Genomic DNA, 23841 nt, shown 5'->3' with positions numbered 1-23841 from the left:
CATGGGTCCAGATGATGAAGATGTCATCAATATAGCGCAAGTAGAGTAGGGGCTTTAGGGGACGAGAGCTGAGGAAGCGTTGTTCTAAATCAGCCATAAAAATGTTGGCATACTGTGGGGCCATGCGGGTACCCATAGCAGTGCCGCTGATCTGAAGGTATACATTGTCCCCAAATGTGAAATAGTTATGGGTAAGGACAAAGTCACAAAGTTCAGCCACCAGGTTAGCCGTGACATTATCGGGGATAGTGTTCTTGACGGCTTGTAGTCCATCTTTGTGTGGAATGTTGGTGTAGAGGGCTTCTACATCCATAGTAGCCAGGATGGTGTTATCAGGAAGATCACCGATGGATTGAAGTTTCCTCAGGAAGTCAGTGGTGTCTCGAAGGTAGCTGGGAGTGCTGGTAGCATAGGATCAGCGGCACTGCTATGGGTACCCGCATGGCCCCACAGTATGCCAACATTTTTATGGCTGATTTAGAACAACGCTTCCTCAGCTCTCGTCCCCTAAAGCCCCTACTCTACTTGCGCTATATTGATGACATCTTCATCATCTGGACCCATGGAAAAGAAGCCCTTGAGGAATTCCACCATGATTTCAACAATTTCCATCCCACCACCAACCTCAGCCTGGTCCAGTCCACACAAGAGATCCACTTCCTGGACACTACAGTGCTAATAAACAATGGCCACATAAACACCACCCTATACCGGAAACCTACTGACCGCTATTCCTACCTGCATGCCTCCAGCTTTCACCCTGACCACACCACACGATCCATCGTCTACAGCCAAGCTCTGCGATACAACCGCATTTGCTCCAACCCCTCAGACAGAGACAAACACCTACAAGATCTCTGTCAAGCTTTCTTACAACTACAATACCCACCTGCAGAAGTAAAGAAACAGATTGATAGAGCCAGAAGAGTTCCCAGAAGTTACCTACTACAGGACAGGCCTAACAAAGAAAATAACAGAACGCCACTAGCGGTCACCTTCAGCCCCCAACGCATTATTAAGGATCTACAACCTATCCTAAAGGAATACCCAACACTCTCACAAGTCTTGGGAGACAGGCCAGTCCTTGCCTACAGACAGCCCCGCAACCTGAAGCAAATACTCACCAACAACCACATACCACACAACAGAACCACTAACCCAGGAACTTATCCTTGCAACAAAGCCCGTTGCCAATTGTGCCCACATATCTATTCAGGGGACACCATCACAGGGCCTAATAACATCAGCCACACTATCAGAGGCTCGTTCACCTGCACATCCACCAATGGGATATATGCCATCATGTGCCAGCAATGCCCCTCTGCCATGTACATTGGTCAAACTGGACAGTCTCTACGTAAAAGAATAAATGGACACAAATCAGATGTCAAGAATTATAACATTCATAAACCAGTCGGAGAACACTTCAATCTCTCTGGTCACGCAATCACAGACATGAAGGTCGCTATCTTAAAACAAAAAAACTTCAAATCCAGACTCCAGCGAGAAACTGCTGAATTGGAATTCATTTGCAAATTGGATACTATTAATTTAGGCTTAAATAGAGACTGGGAGTGGCTAAGTCATTATGCAAGGTAGCCTGTTTCCTCTTGTTTTTTCCTCTCCCCCTCCCCCCCCAGATGTTCTGGTTTAACTTGGATTTAAACTTGGAGAGTGGTCAGTTTAGATGAGCTATTACCAGCAGGAGAGTGAGTTTGTGTGTGTATGGGGGTGGGGGGGATGTGAGAAAACCTGGATCTATGCAGGAAATAGCCCGACTTGATTATGTAAAGAGTTGTCACTTTGGATGGGCTAGCACCAGCAGGAGAGTGAATTTGTGTGGGGGGGTGGAGGGTGAGAAAACCTGGATTTGTGCTGGAAATGGCCCACCTGTTGATCACTTTAGATAAGCTATTACCAGCAGGACAGTGGGGTGGGAGGAGGTATTGTTTCATATTCTCTGTGTATATATAAAGTCTGCTGCAGTTTCCACGGTATGCATCTGATGAAGTGAGCTGTAGCTCACGAAAGCTCATGCTCAAATAAATTGGTTAGTCTCTAAGGTGCCACAAGTACTCCTTTTCTTTTTGCGAATACAGACTAACACGGCTGTTCCTCTGAAAACTGTCAGTAAAAACTAGTAGTCCCTACATGTTCTGACACCACGCTGCGCCCCGGAGGCAGCCAGCAGCAGGTCTGTCTCCTAAGCAGGGGGGCATGGGGCTCCACGAGCTGACCCCGCCCAGAGCACCGGCTCTGCACTCCCATTGGCTGAGAACCAGCCATTGGGAGCTGGAAGAGCGGTGCCTGTGCGCAAGATCCTAGGAGCCGGATCTGCTGCTGGCTGCTTCTGGGGCACAGTGCAGTCCATGGTGCCAGGACAGGCGGGAAGCCTGCCTCTGCACCCCAGCTGCACCACTGACCGGGAGCCACCAGAGATAAGCCCGCACCCCAACCCTGAGCTCCCCCAAACCCAAAGCCCCCTCCTGCACCCCAAACCCCTCACCCCCAGCCCAGAACCCTGATCCCCCTCCCACAGCCCAACGCACTGCCCCATCCCACAGCCCAACCCACTACCCCAAATTGTTGATGCCTGCAACCCAGAACCCCCTCCCACACCCTGAACCCCTCATTCCTGGCTGCACCCTGCAGCCCTCTCCCCTGCACCCCTACCCTCTGCCCCAGCCCTGAGCCCCCTCCCACACCCTGAACCCCTCTGCCGCAGCTCCACTGGGTTGCAGGCATCAACAATTTTCTTCAACTGGGTTGCCAGAAAAAAAGTTTGAAAACCACTGATCTAAGGGGTGTTTCCTAACCTTATAATGACACATTTGGAGACTTAAGCATCATGAAGAAGCTGGTACTTCTGGAGGTGAGGGCTGCTTTGCCGCCTGCTGCTCAGGCTTACCTCGACCAGGTCCTGCACAAGGGCACGCCCCACCCACCCTCCACCCCAGGTCCTCCAGACCTTTTCATTGGCCCCCCAGCCCCGTCTCCGTGAGCCGGCTGCACGACTTGCAGCTGGTCCACTTCCAGACCACACCACGAAAGCATCTATACACGCTCGTGCTCCACACTCTTCACTTTCTCACCCTCGCGTCCCGCCCCGACACAAAGTGGCAGGACCTCCTGCCACCTCTAGAGGGTGAGAAGCCCTGGTGGGCCAGCCTATACTCCACCCTGGTCCCGAGGCTCGCTGGGGATATCAGCTGGTGGCTCCTTCATGGGGGCCATGAGCACGGGCATGTACTTGGTGCAGTTTACATGTCCCGGACACCTGCCCCTTCTGCAGCATGAGGGAGACTCTGGCGCACATTTACTTGGAGTGTGCCAGGTTGCAGCCCCTATATTGGCTCCTCACGAATATTCTGTTACATTTTTGGCTGCACTTTTCCCCTCACTTCTTTCTCTATGCACTCCCTGTCCATGGCCCCACAAAGTCAAGGGACCTCCTGGTCAACCTCCTCCTGGCCCTCGCTAAAATGGCCATCTATAAAACCAGGGAGAGGAGGCTGACCGATGGAGACTCCTGTGACTGTGGGGCCTGTTTCCGATCCTCTGTCGGTTCATGTATCCAGGCAGAGTTCTTCTGGGCGGCATCCACTGGCTCCCTTGACGCCTTTGAGGAGCAGTGGGCCCTGTCCGGGGTTCTCTGCTCGGTGTCCCCCATCAGGCTCCGTTCTTCTGATCCTTTGACCGTGCTCCTGTCCCTGTTATTTCATTAGTTGTCCCCCGGAATCATTTGGTTTCCAGGTCCTGTGGATCTTCCCCTTAAGCTGGGGAGGGAGGGTCCCTCAGCAATGGGCGAGCTTCCGCCCGCCCACTTCCCGGAACCCAATAGGTACAATGAAGTTTATTTAGAGAAAGTTTTCAACTTCTTTGTTTTGCATAAATTAATCTGTGAACAATTAATTTTTCTTCATAACTCTGTTAGTTTGAGTTAAAATTAAAGATGGATGCTTTAAGAAATTTATTCTAAGAAAATTATTTTTGTACCCCTCCAGCTTAATCCCATGATAAAAACCTCACCTCAAGCACCAAATTTCTCACACCGCCTAAGAAACGATTGGATATAGGTTATTTTTTTAATTTAAAAATGAATTATTTCCCCTTATTTTTGATAATCCCATTTTTCTGTTGTTGATTGTACTGGCTGTCAAATGGATGCTCTAGGATCTAGGCTTTCATTTAAAAAAAAAAGATTCTATACTTCATGATTGTGACAAGCTTTGAAAACAAGAACTGGATGCTACAAACCCTGTCATCCCACCCCACACACTGTTGCTTCCCACAGCTGTGCCCCCTGAATGTGGCTGTTCACTCCCACACTCTTGCTCATCCCTTGCCCGCATCCCCAGAGGCAGGGAAGTCCATGTGTAGAGTGCATGTGGGTGTTAACAGCCATGTAGAGGAGGCATGAGAGTAGGGTTGCCACCTGACTAGGTTTTCCCAGGATCATCCCTGTTTTGAGGTCGCTGTCCTGGGAAATCTGCAAGGATGCTCTGTACACACTGCCAGCTGTCCAGTTTTATGGGCTCAGGATCATTTTGGATGTTCCAGGTTTTGTACCTCAGAGGTGGCAACTCTATGCAGGAGGTGAATGAAGATGCATGTGTGGAGGGAGGTATAAGAAGGGGCAACATGCTATTAGATACAGGGAGGTTGGGAGTGAGGGGACAGGGCTGTGCAGTGGACCTGGAATGGAGTGTGAGCTCAGTACTGGGACAGCAGTGCTGCCTGGGTTCCCCAGTGCACTGAGACAGCTTAGAGCTTCTTCTACTAAACTCAGAAGATACACAGGCTTGCTGGACATTTCTATTGATTGGAAGTGGCATCTCTGATTGCTAGACAGATTTGTGTGATGCAGACACAGCTGTCCTTTAAACTTTCTTATTTACCAGCAATTGTTATGAAACTGAAGATTGCCTACCTCCCATTGCCCTCTCTATTGATAGCAATCCCACTGTCGATGTCAACTCCACCAGAAGCCTGTGCATGCTCTTTGGTTAGGTGTTGAGTCATACCAACTTAGGGATAGGGCAGAATCTTTTACAGGCAGAAGCCAAGTCACCCGGTCATGCTTTTGTCCTGAAGAAACTTGAATGCAGCTTGCTTTACTTTGCAATGACAAAGCAGGTTCTCTCTCTGACATTTACGGCAAAACTCAGAAGTCAGAGATTAGTATCCCTATGGAAGTGGCAGTGGCAGGACCCATGCCTTTAAGCGGTGGAATAGAAGACAAATGGTGTTAGGTGCCTTAACCTTTCATTTCCTTGATTTTATATCAGGTAGGTTTATGTGCGTGGCACCCTTCACTCTTACACCATGAAATTTTGCATATGAATGATTTCTTTTTAAAGTGTCCCTCTATGGCATGAGGCAATGTATTAAATAGGACTGTCAGGCAAACAGTAGTGTTTACACACTGTTTAACAGATATTTTTGTGCCAAATAGTAACAGAATAGGGGGGTGGGCTGTACAGATGCACAAAATAAGTTTTGTTCACAACCTAATCAAGGTGTAGAATATTATGTTAGGATCTTGATCTTTTATTTTAAATCTAAAAACATCTCTGCTTAACGTAGAAAGTGTTTGTTTATTTTATGATTTTGCAGTTAAATAAATGTTACTCCGCAATTCAGGGTGTACTTTTTTTGCAGGGGGTGGGGCGAAGACCATATCAACAGCTGCTTGCCCCTTTCCCATCTTCAGCTAAGAGAGAACACACCCTTCTCAAGGATTTCAGCACTGCAGTTCAGTTTCAGGCTACAGCTGCTAACAAAGACTGCACTTCTTACCAATGTATTGTTTCAATTTCCCCTCCCATCACACATCAGTATACATTCCATTGATCAAGTAATCTAGCCTATTATAATGTCTTCTCTGAAGAGATTGAGACATCCTTCTGCCTATTAGCGCAATAACTAATAGCAAAGACACTATCCCAAAAAGTAAAGCTGCTATGAGACCACTTTTGTCACCAGATTGAGGGGCATGCTTGCTTTTTGGATCATCATCTAATAGGAAGGTTTCTGAATCAAGCTGCCTATTATCCTGGTCCATATTTTGAAAAGGAGCCAAGGAATCCTTACTAAGCAAAGCACCAACTGACAAAGAAAAGAGAGCGTTGCTGCTAGTACTGTCTGCAGAGGTGGCTATTGGCTTGATCGTGGTGGCAGATGTTCTTAGCCTTGCAAATTCTGTAGCAGTTCTGGAATTTGAGACCAGGTGGTCAGGTGTGGGAAAAGCAGTGGTGGTAGGAATCTGAGTGCTAGAGGTTGCGGTTTTGGGTACCGCGCTACTGACAGTGGTAGGAAGCATGGGAGGCGGTGGTGGAGAGGAGGTGCTGAACTGAAAAGTATGAGCAGCCCTTGTAGGCAACAGCTCCGTTAGCTTTTGTTTTGGGAAATAATCTAAGGTCTCAGGATGTTTTTTCTCTTGGCCTTCAGGAACCTGTGTGTGTGATTCAGTCTTAACTAAATCTTCTTCTATATGGTCAATGAGTTCAGACATCTGAGAAGTAACCGATTTCTGCAAAGCAGCAGTATGATTCAGGTGACCTGCCTGACTGGGAAGGTCAAAGCGAGCTGCTTGTGAAGAAAGAGAGTTTCCATTCGTGTTGTAATTTGCAAGCTGTGAGTCCAGAATCTGTATACCTAAAAATAGAAAGAAAATATATAAATTAATTATTCAATCCACTTTAGCAATCAAATGCTTCCTCTGCCTACTGCTTCTTCTGAATCCAATAGAGAATCACAAAAGGGACCCACCCCGAAAAGAAACAACTAAACTGCCTGGGGTATCATGATTTTCTCCTATATTTTTTTTTTAAATCACTCAAGTGTTTGGCAATAGGCATATTAAAATTACAGTTGCCATAGCACAAATTGATACTCCATCTCCAAAGCCTAAAAGTATCAGGCCGGATTCTTCACAGTCTTACACCTCATGTAAGCATTTACCTCTGTGTAAAGCAAGCATTTGATTTGGTAGTGTTCTGCACTCACATTGCACATGTTTAAATGCTTATACAGAGGTGCAAGGCTGTGAAGAATCAGGCCAATCATCTTCAAAACATTCTTAGTCTTTGCCAACCAGAGAAGCAGAAGTTACCAAGTCACACTTGTATTCGTCAATTTTGCATAGATCGATCTAAAGTACTTATAAGGTCCCTGTTGCTTCAGTATCTGGATGCCTCACAATCTTTTAATGTTATTATCCTCACAATGTAATTATCCTGTGGGGTAGGGAAGTACCATTATCTTCATTTTACACAGGCACAAAAAGGTTCAGTGACTGGCAAAAAGTCTCACAGGAAGTCTATGGAGGAGCATGAACTTCAGCCCAGCTCTCCTGAGACTCAGGCTAGTGTCCTAACTACTGGACCATCCAGAATTAATTTTCTTACAAACCCGCTTCACTCCACTTAGTTTCTCTGTGTACCTGCCTGCAATACTTTTATTTTTTTTTAATCCATGCAGATGAGACAGGCTTAGGGGTAACCTGGGGACATCCATCTACACAGAGGATAGATAATTCAGTCCTTGATCTCTCTAGGAAGAAGGAGGAACACTGCATTGTTACAACTGTATTGCATCAGGGATTGAATGGAGCCTCTACAGTTTACAAGCACCTCTCTGATTGAAGTATCTGCCTGACTCAGGGTTCAACAGTGTACCTGGAACAAATTAAAATGCTGAGGTGTTACATTGGCACTGAATGAATTTAAATATCTTAATATCTTGCAGGCATAGCTTGAAGGATGCAGGATATGCCTATTGAAAACAAAAGTTGTACATGCATATACATATGGAATTTGTGACCACACTAGTGGAAGACCCATGTTCCCACATCACATTCTGAAATCTGCTCATTGCAAATGCATTCCACTTGCTCTGACTGGGTTTATCAATCCTGTCTATCAAATAGAGGGATTGTCACATGGATTCCCAGCCCTACCTCCAAGCAGTGAGCAGAGCAAGGAGATATTCCAACTTAGCAGCCAGGTAGGAGAGTTCCACCCATCCAACCCTATACCTGTAGAAAGTAAGGAAAGCCACCCTAATACCCAGTAACTAGGAGACAGAAGAACCCTCTCCATCCCAGAAGCTAAGAAGAACAGAAAGAATGGATCTCAGAAGTGTGACACATAGGGATTTCTACCATGGCAAGCAATTGCTATTACGAGTGTAACAAATCCCCACATTCTCCAAAACATCCTGCCAACTTCCTACACAACAAACTGACTTGTTGAACAGTCTGGGTCTCCACTCTTTTACTAAGAGAAAGGTACCCCCATGAGAGCCATCATGACGGGAAGTGGATAAAGAGTTGTTAGAAATGAGGAGAGGCAGGGTCCATCATAAGTAGTTGACTCAAATGTTCACCTTTCCTCTGAAGTTAAATTGAATCGGTTTCTAAGCAGCACAGTGCATAGCAGCTATGTTAAAACTATTAACTGGAGTCTGGTAGCAAAATATGCACAGTTTGGCATGATAAAAGCTGCATACAAACTCACATTATTGACAAAGATTCCATTATGTTAAGATACTGTATATAGATCCTATGCAAAAAAAACCCCTAACACTTTGGGTGAGTAATAGTTCTTGGGAAGACTAACTAACTGGCACACCTCCTTTGTTCACATCATCCAACAGCCAGTTGAATTTACCATTGGGTGTGGTGCTTCACCTTTATTCATTGTATTACCTCTAAGTACTGGAGGGTTGATCAGACATGAAATTCCTAAGCAAACAAGAAACCACACACCCCCAACACTTAGATAACCTAGAATTAATGGTGAAAGAATCTGACTCTTCCTTCAATTGAAAAATCTCTAAGAAATGGATTTTCTCTCTGAGAAAAGTTAAGTGATAAGACAACCATGTTAAGGTTCCACTTTACAAGATCACCATAACATTAAAGTATGTAAATATTTGGGTGACCTTCACTGTATACCTTTAAATTTTCCCCTGCCACCTGACAGCAGCCAGAAACTAAGATAAACAAGTTGACTCACAGGCTCACCTCATCAGTGATTGCCCTAGTATCCCTAATGTAAAACTATATGAAGGGTGTACACTCTTGCTTCCCTCAGAATTTCCCCCCAATATATCTAGATTTTGACCAGCAACATCTCTGCTCTTAAGAGCAAAATTGTGCAATACACACAAAATAAGTACCAAACTGAGATCACCTGACGCGTAAGTCAGGATTTGACCTCAGGCTAGTGCACTAATCCTGTGTATTCATAGATATTTAGGTCAGAAGGGACCATTATGATCATCTAGTCTGACCTCCTGCACAACGCAGGCCACAGAATTTCACCCTTCCTTAGCAACAGGTCTTTGCAAGAGAACAGACAGGAAGAAGACGAGAAACTGAATATATGGAGAATTTAGAAGGAGAGTACACTGCTAAGTAGCTTACATTCAGATTTCGCCTGCCTTAAAATTGATATAATTAGATACATATAGGACTTTTGAAAAAAGAAGTGGCGGATTTAAAATATACAATTCATGGTCTCTTCTGTCTCAACTGGAAGCCCCTTTATGCAGAGTGCTGTGCTAACTTCCATTATATTGGGTCACAAGGAAGGAAAAAAACCCTCACAGTTAATTCAATTAATTGAAATGGAAAGACCACCTACCCCAGCTGCTGTGGTACAAGTTGGGAAATATATTTTAGGTTTCTAGAAGGGACATTAAGCAGCATAGAGCAAAAAAACAGTTATGTTATAAACTGGAATGCAATAACTTTTTAAAGAAAATTCCATTTAAAACCATAATCAGAATGAGAAAATCCTTGTTATATACCAGTTTTTTACCACATGGCCTTTTCACAATCTATCCAACAGACACCAAAAAACTCCCAGAGTCTTCCAAGAACAAGTTATTGATTTTTCTGCAAGCTTTACTCAGTAGTCAGAAAGGGATTTCTACATAAATTGATATTTTATTATTTAACGTGCACCACAAACTCAAAGGTCAAAATCTAGATGGTCAAAATCCAACAGTTTCCTCAGTTCCAAGTGCGTTACCTCTGAGACAAGGAATTTGCCCAACAATACAGCAGATGTGGTCAGCTAAACCACCATTCTCTTCTCATTCCAAACAAAGGAGTGTGGGACTGAACCCCACTTGTAGAACCCATGCTTTTAGACAAGCTCCCAAAGTAGAACAATGATGCAGTGTTCATGTAAATTGGGTTGTGCAACCTGCAGGTTACCAAGTTCACTCCCTCAAATAACCGTCAGAAAACTGCAGTGTGTGTGGAATTTATGCTGTGGGAAACAGCTTGGTTGGCTGACAAAGAATGATCTCATCACCCTACTTGAGTCTCCCCACCTTCTTCCACAAAGCCAACAGATGTACCTGAACACTCTTGGATGTACTATCAGGAAGCAGACAGTTATTGCAGCCGGAGTCTGACTAATCACACCCTATATTTTGGGAGTTAAAAAACAAAAGTCAGCCTTATTTCCTCATTTTCATTTTAGATTGTAAGCTCCCAACTGCAGGGGCCTTGTCTTCTTAAGAAATTGTCACGTGCTAGGGACACTAGTGGCATTATAATAGAATAAATAATCTTGCTATTGAAGGAAGACAGATAAAGCAGTGCACAAGCCACTATTTAAAAAAATATAAAAGAAGAGTATTCTACAGGACCATTCTCAAATAGTCCATCTGCTAAACTACCTTAGAGGTCATCTCCTTGATGGAACATAGACAACATGTTCCATACAGATAATCAATCGTGATATTGGTGGATACCTACTGAGAATACCCATAGAATCCCATCAATATATCACGACTGATTATCTGTATGGAACATGTTGTCTATGTTCCAAATGAGAGTGTGAGAGGCAGAGCAGAAACCCCAAGTAGTTTTTCAGAAATAGCTTTTGTGGCTGGAAACAGAAGATAAAGACATCTCCTGAATCACAAATGGGTTCTGTGGTGGCTGAGCTGGAAAAATCAAGTTTGCACTGAATAAAGCTGCTCCAATATTTGAGTATTTTTCTTTATCACTAATAAGTGTAACCTTGTGCACATTTCTATCTGAAAAAACAAACTTAAAAGGTTTGTCACAAGAAGTGGGCTAGGCTTCTTGGTAACTACCTTTGAAAAGCTTATCAGCAATGTAGGCTTAAGGTAAATGAGCTCACAGACGTCATTTTCATAAATCAATGTGACCAGGAGCCAGAAAAACAGCACAATTGAAAACAAATGGGTATAACTCAGCAATTGCACTTTGGCAAATCAAGAGCCCAGCACAGTCACATGTTCCCTTCCCTCTTTCATTCCTCTACATACTCCTGGGGGAGAAAAGAGTGGGAGAAGAGTGATAAAAGTTAGATAATAAATTAATTACTTGGACTCTTCTGTTTTTGCACCCTAGGAGTTTAAGCCATTTGTTCCTTCCCCTGCCCTGGTTTCCTGGTGTTGTCACAGCAAATGCACCTGAACAGTTTCTGAAAAAGTTATGCGGATGACCCTGACAGACAGCATGCTTTCCCTCACCAGCCAATTCCTTCCCAGGAGAAAGTTACCTCTTCAGTAAACTCAGCCTTTGGGAGCTATCTGAGAGAGAGGAAAAACTCCAGTATATTTAAAAAACTTGTGTTCTCTGCAAAATGAGCCATACTGAAACCACCATATAAACTCCCTTGCGAGAGGACAGTCTAATTGTCAATTTGTTATTTGAAGAGTTCAGTCAGATAAGGTACCAGTGTAGAAGTACATTTTGAGAGACAAGGTGTGTGAGGTATCTTTTAGTGGACCAAATACTGTCAGTGAAAGAACCAAGCTTTCAAGCTACTCAGAGCTCGTCTTCATTACCTCACCCATCTTGTCTCTCCAATATGCTGGAACTGCCATGGCTATCACTACACTGCAAAGTATATTTTGGTCAGCTTGCTACATCTTAATAGCGGACCTTAGTACAGCTAATGTATTAGCACCAAAAAGTGCACAGCACATTAGACACGACAAGAAATTCCTGAGTTCTAAGTCTTCTCTAAACCTTGCTACTGACATGCAGTTTGGCCTTGGGTAATAAGTCTCTTTGCATCTCTGCTTCAGTTTCTCTACCTGAAAAAAGAGGAAAATTACTACTTTTGTTTACTTACTAACCTTGCAGAGATGTAATGAAGATTAATATTTGTAGAGTGCTTTCTATAACTAAGTATTTATATGCCCCTCAGCCACCACAATATGATCCCTTCAAATATGTAAAATGCTACAAGGGTGCTAAATTTCTACTGCTTCTGTAATATTTAATATACCCACAAGGAATTTCTCCCAAACATACAGAATGTGTCAAAATGGAAGAATCTTTTTAAGCACACACAAACTGTATTATTTAGGAATAAATCCCTGCCTTAAAGAGCTTACAGTCTAAACAGAAAGCATAGATATGAAAGATTAGAGAGGAGATATATTTTCCTGACATATGAATATTAACTATGTCTCACATTGTCATGGTATGACAGGGTGGGCTTGTTTCGTTTTTTTAAAGAGAGAAAGAATATAAAAGATTTTGAAGTCTAATAAAGGGGGGGCAATCAGGATGCATCATGGGAGATGCAGTCCACATGAGAAGCCAGGTCCATAAAGAAGAAAGGGGGTATAAGGCACCCAAAACTATAACTCCCATGAAGTACTATGGTAGCATTTCCAAAACGAAATTTTCAGTTTTCAGCTGATTGTTTCAGTTTTAATTTTTGCTGATAAATCAAAACATTTATGACCAACTCTAATGCAAACACACATCAGTAAGGCACATGAGTATAAACAAAGTCAATGATCAGTTGATTTTAGTATTGTTTACCTCTATTTATCCTGTAGCTCACGAGTCCTTTTAATGGTTTCATCGGACAAGCTTCCTTACTAGGGCAGTAAAACAGGTAGCAGTTTGGATGCTGGCTTATCCTTCGAGTATCAAAAATCATCAAATTACATTGCCTGTCTCCTAAAAAAGGATAATATATTATATACTTTAGCAGCAAGAAGTGTTGTATCTGCCTCTTTTATGGCAATAAGCTCTGCTTAGCTTGACTAAAATCCTCCAGATCAGTATGAAGGGAAAAGAATGAATATATCACATTCTGCAGGAAATATAGTTATGGGGATTAATATATATAACTAGATACCTACAAGCCAAAAGCTTATGTGCAAGATGTTGCCCATCCTTCTACGTGCCAATGAGTTCTAACAGAAATAGTAGGATAAGCCTCCCCTCACCCACCTGCTGGGATTCCTACCAAGGTGCTGTTGCCCTCAGATCAGATCTGGGGACACCATTTTTCATATGAGCCTTTGGCTCAAAGGCATCTGATAAATTTGAAAAACCCCTAATTTCTTTGAATGACTGAGAGAAGATTTCACCATTCCCACAGCCTCCTGACTCTTTCTACTGTTTGATTCACTGTTAACACTGTGAAGCTGCTATCTGCAGCTATAGTTCATTTTGCTTCTAATGGCTTGATGGAAAGCAAAGATCCCAGAAGAGTTTAAGCATTTTATTTTTAGCTACTCATATGTAACATAAAACAATCCATTGTTTCTTTTTATTCTGTCTACTGGACTCACAAAGTTATGGCTTCTACATCTTGGAGTGGATGGTGAGGGCGAGGGGGAAGGGCTTAAAACCATTGTGCATGCCAAACGTTCAAGATACATGCAATAATTGCTCAGACTAATACATATTGCTAGGACTTAATCACTAAAATCTCATTTCATTGGCTAATAGGTTTAGCAAAACAGACCAATATTCACAATATCTCGTTAGTCTTGGTGTGAAAGGAGAGAGATATTCACATTTAGTGCTGAAAGAAGAAAGGAAATGCAGAATGTCCTGGTTCTTCCCCTTTGAGGGCTGACACCAGCTCATCCTATCCCAGCCCATTACAAGCATGTCATAAGCAATGATAGAGAAGAACAGAGATCAAGGGAGTATAAGGTTACCCGATATTTTTTTTTCTAAGCAGCAAACATTAATACAAGCTTCCCGAGTTGGTGTATATATTGGCTCAGTCCCTCTGATGCCTTTTGAGAGAGATCGCATCATATCAATGACAACATTTTCCATCTTCTCTAGAGAGCAATCTTGACTTAGGGATGGCCCAGGTATCATGTAACACATGATTAGAAATGTGCAAGTAGACCACCAAGTTATGCTGATGGACATTTTTACTTAGGCGCCTTCTTCTTCAGTCAGGAACAGCGATGAACTTCTTGGTGTTTAACTTCAAGATAATCTCATTTCAAGAAGAATGCATATCTGTGAGGAAAAATAAAGAATGGCTTCCTTTAGTCAAAATGAAGTTTTCAACAACTTTTAAGAGCCTTTTGTACAAGTAGCAAATGTTGGTCTTTTTTTTTAAAAGTTTGTATTACATATTTGATGCAAAGTTACTTACTTCCTGTCATAAATATAAAGGGAAGGGTAACAAACTTTATGTATACAGTAATATAAAATCCCTCTTGGAGAATCCCCTTACCTGTAAGGAGTTAATCAGTTCAATTAACCTAGTTAGCACCTGACCAGAAGGACCAATGGGGAAAGAAGATACTTTCAAATCTGTGGGCGAAGGCTTTGTTTTTGTGCTCTGAGTGTGTTCTCTCCGAGACAAAGAGAGAGACCAAGCAAGTAACCCAGCTCCTACTGAAATGATACATCTAATATTAGAGAAATAGTAAGTAATAGCAAGGAATGCGTTAGATTATCTTTTGTGTTAGCTTGTGAATTTTCCCTGTGTTAAGAGGGAGGTTTATCCCTGTTTTTTTGTAACTTTGAAGTTTTGCCTAGGGGGGAATCCTCAGTGTTTTAAGTCTTATTACCCTGTAAAATTACCTTCCATCCTGATTTTACAGAGGTGCTTTTTTTACTTTTTTTTAGGAATCTGACTGATTTTCAGTGTCCTAAAAAAACAGAGGTCTGGTCTGTGCTCACCTTGTTTACCTATCTGGTTGGTAGATTATTCTCAAGCCTCCCCAGGAAAGGGGGTGAAGTGGCTTGGGGGAATATTTTGGGGAAACAGGAACTCCAAGTGGTCCTTTTCCTGAATCTTTGTCTAACTCACTTGGTGGTGGCAGCAGTACTCATCCAAGGACAAGGAAGGATTTGTGCCTTGGGGAAGTTTTTAACCTAAGCTGATAGAAATAAGCTTAGGGGGTCTTTCATGCGGGTCCCCACATCTGTACCCCAAAAGTCACAGTGGGGAGGGAACCCTGACACTTCCCAACATACTTGGCATTTAAGATATTTTAGAATTTCCCAATTAAAAACATTGCTACACTTTTCAAATGAAAAAGGGTGGTGAATACAGCACACAAGAATCTCTCTGAGGTATTTATATGGCCCCTATCATAATATCTGAGTGGCTCTTAATCTTTAATGTATTTTCATTACATACCTATAAGGTAGGAAACTGCTATTATCCCCATTTTACAGAGGGGGAACGGCACAGAAGGCATAAGGGACTTGTCCACAGTCACACAGGAAGTCTACATCAGCCCTGGGGACACATATTGGAATCCTCTTCCCTACTTTTTCAACCAAGATGCCCAAGGACATAAAAAGAGTAACAAAGGGGATCAGTGCAAACACTGGAAACAGGTGATTTGGGGGATTGCTATTGAGAGAGACAGCCCCCCTTACATAACCAAGCTCCTGCTCAGATATGCTAGAGGGTCAATAGAGTAAAAATAGTTACATAGATTCCAAGGCCAGACGGGACCACTGTGATCATCTAGTCTGACCTCCTGTATAACACAAGCCATAGAACTTCCCTACAATAATTCATAGAGGGTATTTTTTCAAAAAACATCCAGTGTTGATTTTAAAATGGTCAGTGATGGAGAATCCACCATGACTCTTGGTAAGTTGTTCCAAAGATTAATTACTCTCACTGTTAAAAATGTATGCATTGTTTCCATTCTGAATTTCTCTAGGTTCAGCTTCCAGCCATTGAATTGTGTTATACTTTTCTCTTCTAGATTAAAGAGCCCATTATTAAATATTTGTTTCCCACGTAGGTCCTTACAGACTGTAATCAAGTCACGCCTTCACTTTTTCTTTGTTAAGGTAAATAGAATGAGCTCAGCGTGTCTATCATTAAGAGGCAGGTTTTCTAATCCTTTAATCATTTTCTTGGCTCTTCTCTGAAGCCTCTCCAATTTATCAAGATCTTCTTGAATTGTGGACACCAGAACTGGACACAGTATTCTAGCAGTAGTTGTGCCAGCATCAAATATAGAGGGAAAACAACCTCTCTAGTGTTACTCAAGATTCCCCTGTTTATGTATTCAAGGATTGCATTAGACCTTTTGGCCACAGCATCATACAGGGAGCTCATATTCAGCTGAATATCCACCATAACTCCACTGGCAGTTTTGTCAAGCAAAATAGTGGTTTCAGTAACTTTTTTAATGGATAGGCATCCACACCACAAAAAGCACCATCGAATCTAGCAGTGCCGGTGGTACTCTCAGTAGTCTGGCTAAGATTTGAATAGCTGATGGAGACTAAATGACCTCCAGGTCCCAAGGGCAGGGACAACACAGAAGAAGCTTGCAACGTTACTGCCTGTGCTCTATCTGTCTAGTAATTAGAAGGATACAGATCTCAGGATACTTAAGTCTTATACCTTAAGACTGGAGGATAGGTAATGTGATGCCAATTTTTTAAAAAGGCTCCAGAGGCGATCTGGCAATTACAGGCCTGTAAGCCTAACGTCAGTACTGGGCAAACTGGCTGAAACTGCAGTAAAGAACAGAATTGTCAGACACATAGATGAACGTGCTTTGTTGGGGGAAGAGTCAACATGGTTTTGTAAAGGGACGTCATGCCTCACCAATCTACTAGAATTCTTTGAGGGGGCTCAATAAACATGTGGACAAGGGTGAGCCAGTGGATATAGTGTCTTAGATTTTCAGAAACCCTTTGAAAAGATCAGAGCCATCCTGTCCATAGGACGGACAGGGGAACCGTCCTGGGCCCTGAGCATTGGGGTGCATGGGAGGGCAGGGCAGCCCAGGGGCCTTGTGGGGGGCCTGGCGCCAGCAGCAGGGTTGGGCCCAGGCCCCACACTCACTGGCCCAGGCATTTATTTCTTTTTCTTGCCTGCAGCCCCCTGGGCTTGGGCTCAGTCTGTGCAGCAGGAGCGAGTAACCTGGCCCCAGCCCACTCTGCTGGCTCCCAGCATCGCCTGCCACAGCATGGTCCTAGTGTCCCCCAACCACTAGGGCCAGGGCAGGCTGAACCTGACCCTGCCCTTCTGCCTCGGACGGACCCTTCCCTTTTCTGGTAGTACCCTCCACCAGCACAGGCATCCCCTCGCCCCTAGCACAGGTGAGTGCCAGTCACTAGTCTCCAACATCCCTCACCCATCGCCCAGCCCTGGTGTCCTGCCAGTGCCCCACACCTCCCCCTTGCACTGCCCTTTCTCCCCTCTCCCAGTGCTGGGTGGGGTCCTCCAATGCCACCTCCAGGCCAGGGCCAGCCCTTATCACCCCCCGCCTCAGGGTCCTCCTTGCCTTTCAGCTCTCCAGCCTTGGGGTCCCCCTCCCTGCAGTACCACCCACCAGGAACTGGGATCCTCCATCCATCTGCTTTTCCGCCTCCCCTCCCCCTCCCAGCCCCCAGAGAAATCAGATCTTAGAGCCCCTCCTCCATGCTGGAGGGTCCTGGGGTCCCCCAGCACAGCGCACATATAGGCTGTCCAAGAGCCACGCAGTTCCCGAGACATGGGCTCTCAGTGTTGCAAATGTGTAATTACATTTTAAAAAATCCACCGAGGGTAGTGAGACCATATGCACCTGGGAAGTAAGTTTGCTGCAAGGAAGTCCAGGAAGGTGGATTTCAGAATGTAAGCGGTGTGACACTGATCGTGATCGGTGAGGTTTTTTTTAAATTATATGAACTTTATTGTAAAAAAACTACAATATAACATTATAATTATGCAGCTGGGCGCTATCAATATTTAACCTGTGGCCAGCAGCTGCCCTTGAAGTTCACTGTAACCAGATTTCACCTGTATAAAAAATGTTAAGGGTGGCCACAAACAGGCTAATTTGCTCCAGGCTCTGCACCCAGCTAGGGACGGCAAGGTCCCTCACCAAAGGCTCTTAACCAAAGTAAGCTGTTATGGGATAAGAGAGAAGGTCCTCTCATGGATAAGTAACTGGTTAAAAGATAGAAAACAAAGGGTAGGAATAAATAGTCATTTTCAGAATGGAGAGAGGTAAAAAGTGGGGTTCTCCAGGGGTCTGTACTGGGACCAGTCCTATTCAACATATGCATAAATGATCTGGAAAAAGGGATAAACAGTGAAGTTTCAAAAACTGCAGATGATACAAAACTACTCAAGATAGTTAAGTCCAAAGTAGGTTGCAAAGAGTTACACAGGGAACTCACAAAAGCGGGTGACTGTGCAACAAAATGGCAGATGAACATAAATGTTGCTAAATGCAAAGTAATGTATACTGGAAAATATAATCCTAACTATACATATAAAATGATGGTGTCTACATTAGCTGTTCCCACTCAAGAAAGTGATCTTGGAGTCATTGTGGATAGTTCTTTGAAAACATCCACTCAGTGTGCAGTCAAAAAAGCAAACAATGTTGGGAATCATTAAGAAAGAGATAGGTAATAAAACAGAAAATATCATATTGCCTCTATATATATCCATGGTACGCCCACAGCTTGAATACTGCGTGAAGATGTGGTCACCCCATCTCAAAAAAGATATATTGGAATTGAAAAAGGTTCAGAAAAGGGCAACAAAAATGATTAGCGGTATGGAAGCGTTTCCATATGAGGAGAGATTAACAAGATTGGGACTTTTCATCTTGGAAAAGAGACGACTAAGGGGGAATATGATAGAGGTCTATAAAATCATTACTGGTGTGGAGAAAGTAAATAAGGAAGTGTTATTTACTCCTTCTCATAACACAAGAACTAGGGGTCACCAAATGAAATCAATAGGCAGCAGGTTTAAAACAAACAAAAGGAAGTATTTCTTCACACAACGCACAGTCAACCTGTGGAACTGTTTGCTGGAGGATGTTGTGAAGGCCAAGACTATAAGAGGTCTCAAAAAAGAACTAGATAAGTTCATGGAGGATAGGTCCATCAATGGCTATCAGCTAGGATGGGGAATGGGGAGCTCTGTTACCAGAATTTGGGAATGGACGATTAGGGATGGATCACTTGAAGATTACCTGTTCTGTTCATTCCCTCTGAAGCACTTGCCACTGGAAGACAGGATACTGGGTTAGATGGATCCTTGGTCTGACCCAGTATGGCCGTTCTTGTGTTCTTTCATGAACACAAACTTAAAGAGTTTAAATTATTTTGAAGTCCTGCAAAGATATGGGAAGTAGCCTCTGTATACAAACAAACAACAGTGAGTTCCTCCTGCCCTACCTCAGTCCTCCCACCCCTAAAAAAGGAGCAAGATTATTTTTGATGTCCCTAGTTTAAGGGAACACTCATTGCCCTTTAAAGCAAACTGGGCAACTTGTTGAAAACTACATAACTAAACAGAAGGCGGAGCAGCGCTGCTTACAGGGCCATCTGCCAGGAAAAACAGGTTCCCCATCCCGCATATGTGGGTGGGGCAGAGGGGCACAATAATCCCTGGGGCGGTCACAAGAAGCTGCGTTTGCTGTTACGTTTTCAGGGAGCCCGAGTCCTGAATCAAAGCCGGGGGGCAGGGAAGGAGATTACACATGCACTCAGAAAGGAGAGGAAACGGCTGCTGGGACAGGAAAGGAAGGGGGAGAGGATTAAGGCACCAATTAACAAGACCCCTCTTCTAAACGACTTGCAACGTGTTTTCCCTTTCGCAGCTCGCGGTCAGGCTCCCCAGTGTACGGAGCCTGGCCAACAGGACCTGGCTGCCTCCCGGATCTCTCGCTCCTGCCCCCAAGGAGTAGCCGCTGCTGAGAGCCCCCCTCGCGCGGCTCTCTCCAGACAGTCTTACCGGCAAGAGACGTCCCGCGCAGGGGGCAGCGCTGCCCAGGGAGGCTGCCGCAGCCGCAGGAAGGAGCTTTGCTTTCAGGCGCCTCCGGGCCCGGGAGGGAGGAGGCAGAGCTGCTGCGGGCAGGGGAGGGCTGAGCTGTGTGACTTTGAGGTCTGTGTGATCCCGGACGCTTGAAAGCAAACTCATGCGCTGCTCGACTCCAGTGTCTAGTCTTCTTGATCCCAATGGGGCTACTCCTCAGTCCCCTGCTCGCAAATCCTGAATGAGGCTCCAAATGATTGGCATAAGAATGAGATTTGTTTATTTTTTAAACAGCAACCGTTTCTGGGGTCTTTTTATTTGCCTCCTGGTTTTGAGCCTTCAGGGTTCACATCTTCCAGCTTTTCTCTGCAAACATGGGAGTTAAAAACTTACTCTCTCCCCCCACCCTTGAAAGCTGACCATCTTACCTAATAACATGACTCCAGGCAGAGGTGCTGGAACAATTTGTATAGTGGGGGGACTGATGAGAGCCATTGAACCAAATGGTAAACCCTGTATGTGATGGAAACCACTTTAAGTCAGGGGATGCAGCAGTACCCATAGTTCCAGCACCTATAACTCCAGGATCTGGGTCTTTCAGAAAAATACCAAATATCTAGAAACTCCAGAGACTTGGCAATGCTGAGTCATATGTTTGCAGGATCAGGGCCTCTATCCCTCTCTCACCTTTGCTAGATGGGCTGAAGGCACCTGTGTTGTCAGGAGTGTAAAACAAACATTGGTCATTACACAGTATCTGATCTGCCACCACATCCGGATCCATAAACCATTGAACTTCCCAAATAAGACAAAAAGAAAAATTTCCTCCTTCCAAAAACAGAGAAAATTCTTCCTGACACTTAAATGCCAACACAGGTCAGTCAAGTTATATTTGCTCTAATTATCTCTCTCACAAATGCAGATGAGGGGCAATACAAAAGGTGTAAAGTTATCATGGAATCATAGAAATATAGGGCCTGAAGGGACCACTCTATTCCTACTTGAGATTCCCCTATTTAAGGATTGCATTAGCTCTTTTGGCCACAGCGTCACACTGGGAGCTCATGTTCAGCTGATTATCCACCAGAACCCCATATCTTTTTCAGAGTCACTGCCTCTCTGGATAGAGTCTCCCATCATCTAAAAGTGTGGCCTACATTCTTTGTTCCTAGATGTATAATTTATGTTTAACCATATTAAAAAGCACGTTGTTTGCTTATGCCCACTTTACCAAGCAATCCAGATCCCTCTGTATCAGTGACCTGTCTTCCTTGTTATTTACCACTCTCCCAGTTTTTGTGTCCCTTGCAAACTTTATCAGTGATAATTTTTTTGTTTTCCTCCAGGTCATTAATAAAAATATTAACTACTGTAGGACCAAGAACTGACCCCTGCAGGACCCCAGTAGAAATATACCCATTCTGTGATGATTTCTCATTTATAATTAAATTTTGAGACATATCAGTTAGCCAGATTTTGACACATTTAATGTGTGCCATGTTCATTTTATATATTTCTAGATTTTTAATCAGAATGTCATGTGGTACCAAGCCAAATGCCTTACAAAAGTCTAAGTATATAACATCAACATTATTATCTTTATTAACCAAACTTGTAATCTCATCAAAAAAGGTATCAAGTTAGTTAGACACAAACCTATGTTGATTGGCATTAATCCTCCTTTAAGGCTTTATCAATCAAGTCCCATAACAACTGATCCATTATGTTGCCTGCAATTGATGTCAGACTTGCAGGCCTATAATAACTCAGATCATCTTGTCTACCCTTTCAAAATATTGGCACAATATTTCTTCTAATCTTTTAGAACTTCCCCGGTGTTCCAAGACTTATTGAAAATAAACATTAACGGTCTCTGAGCCCCTCAGCCAGCTCTTTTAAAATTCTTGGACATTATCAGGTTGTCCTATCAGTCTTCTGTTCCCAAGATTAATATGCCCAGGTGTTTTTAACCTTTCCTCATAGGTCACATTTTCTAAACTTTTCACCACCATTGTTCTCCTCTGGACTCACTGCAATTTATGCACATCTTTTCTAAAGTGTGCCTCTCAGAATTGGACATAGCACTCCAGCTGAGACCTCTCCAGTGCCAAGTAGAGCAGGGCAATTACCTCATGTCTTACAAATAACACTCCTGTTGACACCCTAGAATGTGTGACACTGGTAGACATGCTGCCAGCTCTTGTCAAGGCTGTAGGTGTCAGCGAGCATTGATAAATTCATAGCTGGAAACCAGACGCGCTCACCTATATGTTAGTATTGTTCAAGATAGGGGTTTGACTTATAAACATGTGTTTAGTGTTTAGACTCTGTAAAATGCTTGTAAATTGCTGCATACATTAATCTTACTTGTAATGTCTGTATCCAATAAGGCAGGGGTTCTCAAACTTCATTGTACCACAACGCCCCTTCTGACGACAAAAATTACTACATGACCCCAGGAGGGGGGGACTGAAGCCTTAGCCCACCCAAGCCCCCACCGAGGGTATCAGGGGGCCAAAGCAAAAGGGCTTCAACTCTGGGTGGGAGGGCCTGTAACATGAGCTCTACCGCCCAGGGATGAAGCTGAAGCCTGAGCCCCACAGGCTTCAGCTTTGGCCCCAGGCAGTGGGGCTCAGGCTTTGGCTTCGGCCCCTGGCTCCAGTAAGCCTAATGCCAGCCCTGGCAACCCTATGAAAACAGCACTTTGAGGTCCCGACCCAAAGTTTGAGAACTGCTGCCATAAGGTAATATGTAAGTTTTGCTTTATAACTGTAAAAATGCCTGCTCTTAACTTGTGAACCAAGGCAGGGGAAGTGGTTCCCTTGCCCATCAAGGACTATCAATACTAAGTGGGCCATTGTGAAACATCACAATATAAAGACTGGGTTGACACCCCTCTCACACCCATGAAGGTGCTACATACAAGGAAGCTGGTCCCATCAGCTTGAATTCTGGAAGAAGAAAATAAAGACAGCTGACATGAAAATTCTTTATCTCTTTGCTGTTTGGACTCTCACAGGGCTGGAGCTATGAAATAGAAGCAGAGATCCCCAGGGTCAAGGGTTGGCCCTAAAAGACATTCAGTGCTGACAAATTAATACTACAGTTCTGTCATCTTTTGGAACCACAGACTGTAACTCATTTATATATATATATATATATATATATATATATATGTTGCCTCCTTTAACCTTTAAATAATTCTCTCATTTCTTTTTCCTAGTTAATATATTCTTAGTTAGTTTACTATAGGACTGGCTACAAGCATTCTCTTTGGTGTGAGATATGAGGTACAAATTGACCTAGGGTAAGTGACTGGTCTCTTGCAACTGGAAACAACCTGAATCTTGTGTGATCTTTGATATGTGGGAACCACTAGATACTAAATCCAGCTCATTTGGGTGGCAAGATAGACGGGAATGCCCAAGGGAACTGTCTGTGAATCCATGGCACGATTGTTATAGTACTTCAGGAGTTCACATTTGTTACTGGGTTGGTGAAATCGAATTACAGAACATACAACCAGTTTGAGGTGTATGTCCTGCTTTTGACTGTCTACCCTGAGCTTGGCATTCATGGTCGTGAACCACTCCAGATAGCGTGACAGAATATTAGCTTTTTTCCCAACTGTATCACATTGTTGACTCATATTCAATTTCTGATCCACTATTCCGCCCAGATACTTTTCAGCAGTGCTATCATTTGGCTGGTCATTCCTCATTTTGTAGTTGTGCATTTGGTTTCTCTTTCCTAAGTGTAGTAGGCTGGTTCGGCATGATTTATTCTTGACAAATCCATATTGGCTATTCCTTAGAACCCTATTATC

General features: G+C 43.6%; 1 protein-coding gene across 3 annotated transcripts; it reads right to left on the bottom strand.

Annotated features, from left to right (window-relative positions):
- Positions 1-5529: 5529 nt before the first annotated feature.
- Positions 5530-20246, bottom strand: MANSC1 (MANSC domain containing 1). Of its 3 annotated transcripts, none has more exons than XM_048836200.2 (5): positions 19995-20246; positions 19231-19395; positions 13969-14284; positions 12833-12973; positions 5530-6657 (listed from the first exon to the last, which is right to left on the bottom strand). In XM_048836200.2, the coding sequence occupies exons 3-5, from the start codon at positions 14189-14191 to the stop codon at positions 5828-5830; spliced, it is 1194 nt and encodes a 397-aa protein (XP_048692157.2). In that variant the 5' UTR covers positions 14192-14284; positions 19231-19395; positions 19995-20246; the 3' UTR covers positions 5530-5827. The 3 variants fall into 3 exon arrangements, with proteins under 3 accessions (XP_048692157.2, XP_048692177.2, XP_048692167.2); XM_048836220.2 differs by having other exon boundaries at positions 19231-19371; XM_048836210.2 differs by lacking the exon at positions 19231-19395.
- Positions 20247-23841: the final 3595 nt, after the last annotated feature.

This window comes from Caretta caretta, chromosome 1, assembly GCF_965140235.1.
Source record: "Caretta caretta isolate rCarCar2 chromosome 1, rCarCar1.hap1, whole genome shotgun sequence".
NCBI classification, from domain to species: domain Eukaryota; kingdom Metazoa; phylum Chordata; order Testudines; family Cheloniidae; genus Caretta; species Caretta caretta.
The sequence above is the reverse complement of the archived record's forward strand: the minus strand, read 5'-3'. Positions and strand labels throughout refer to the sequence as shown.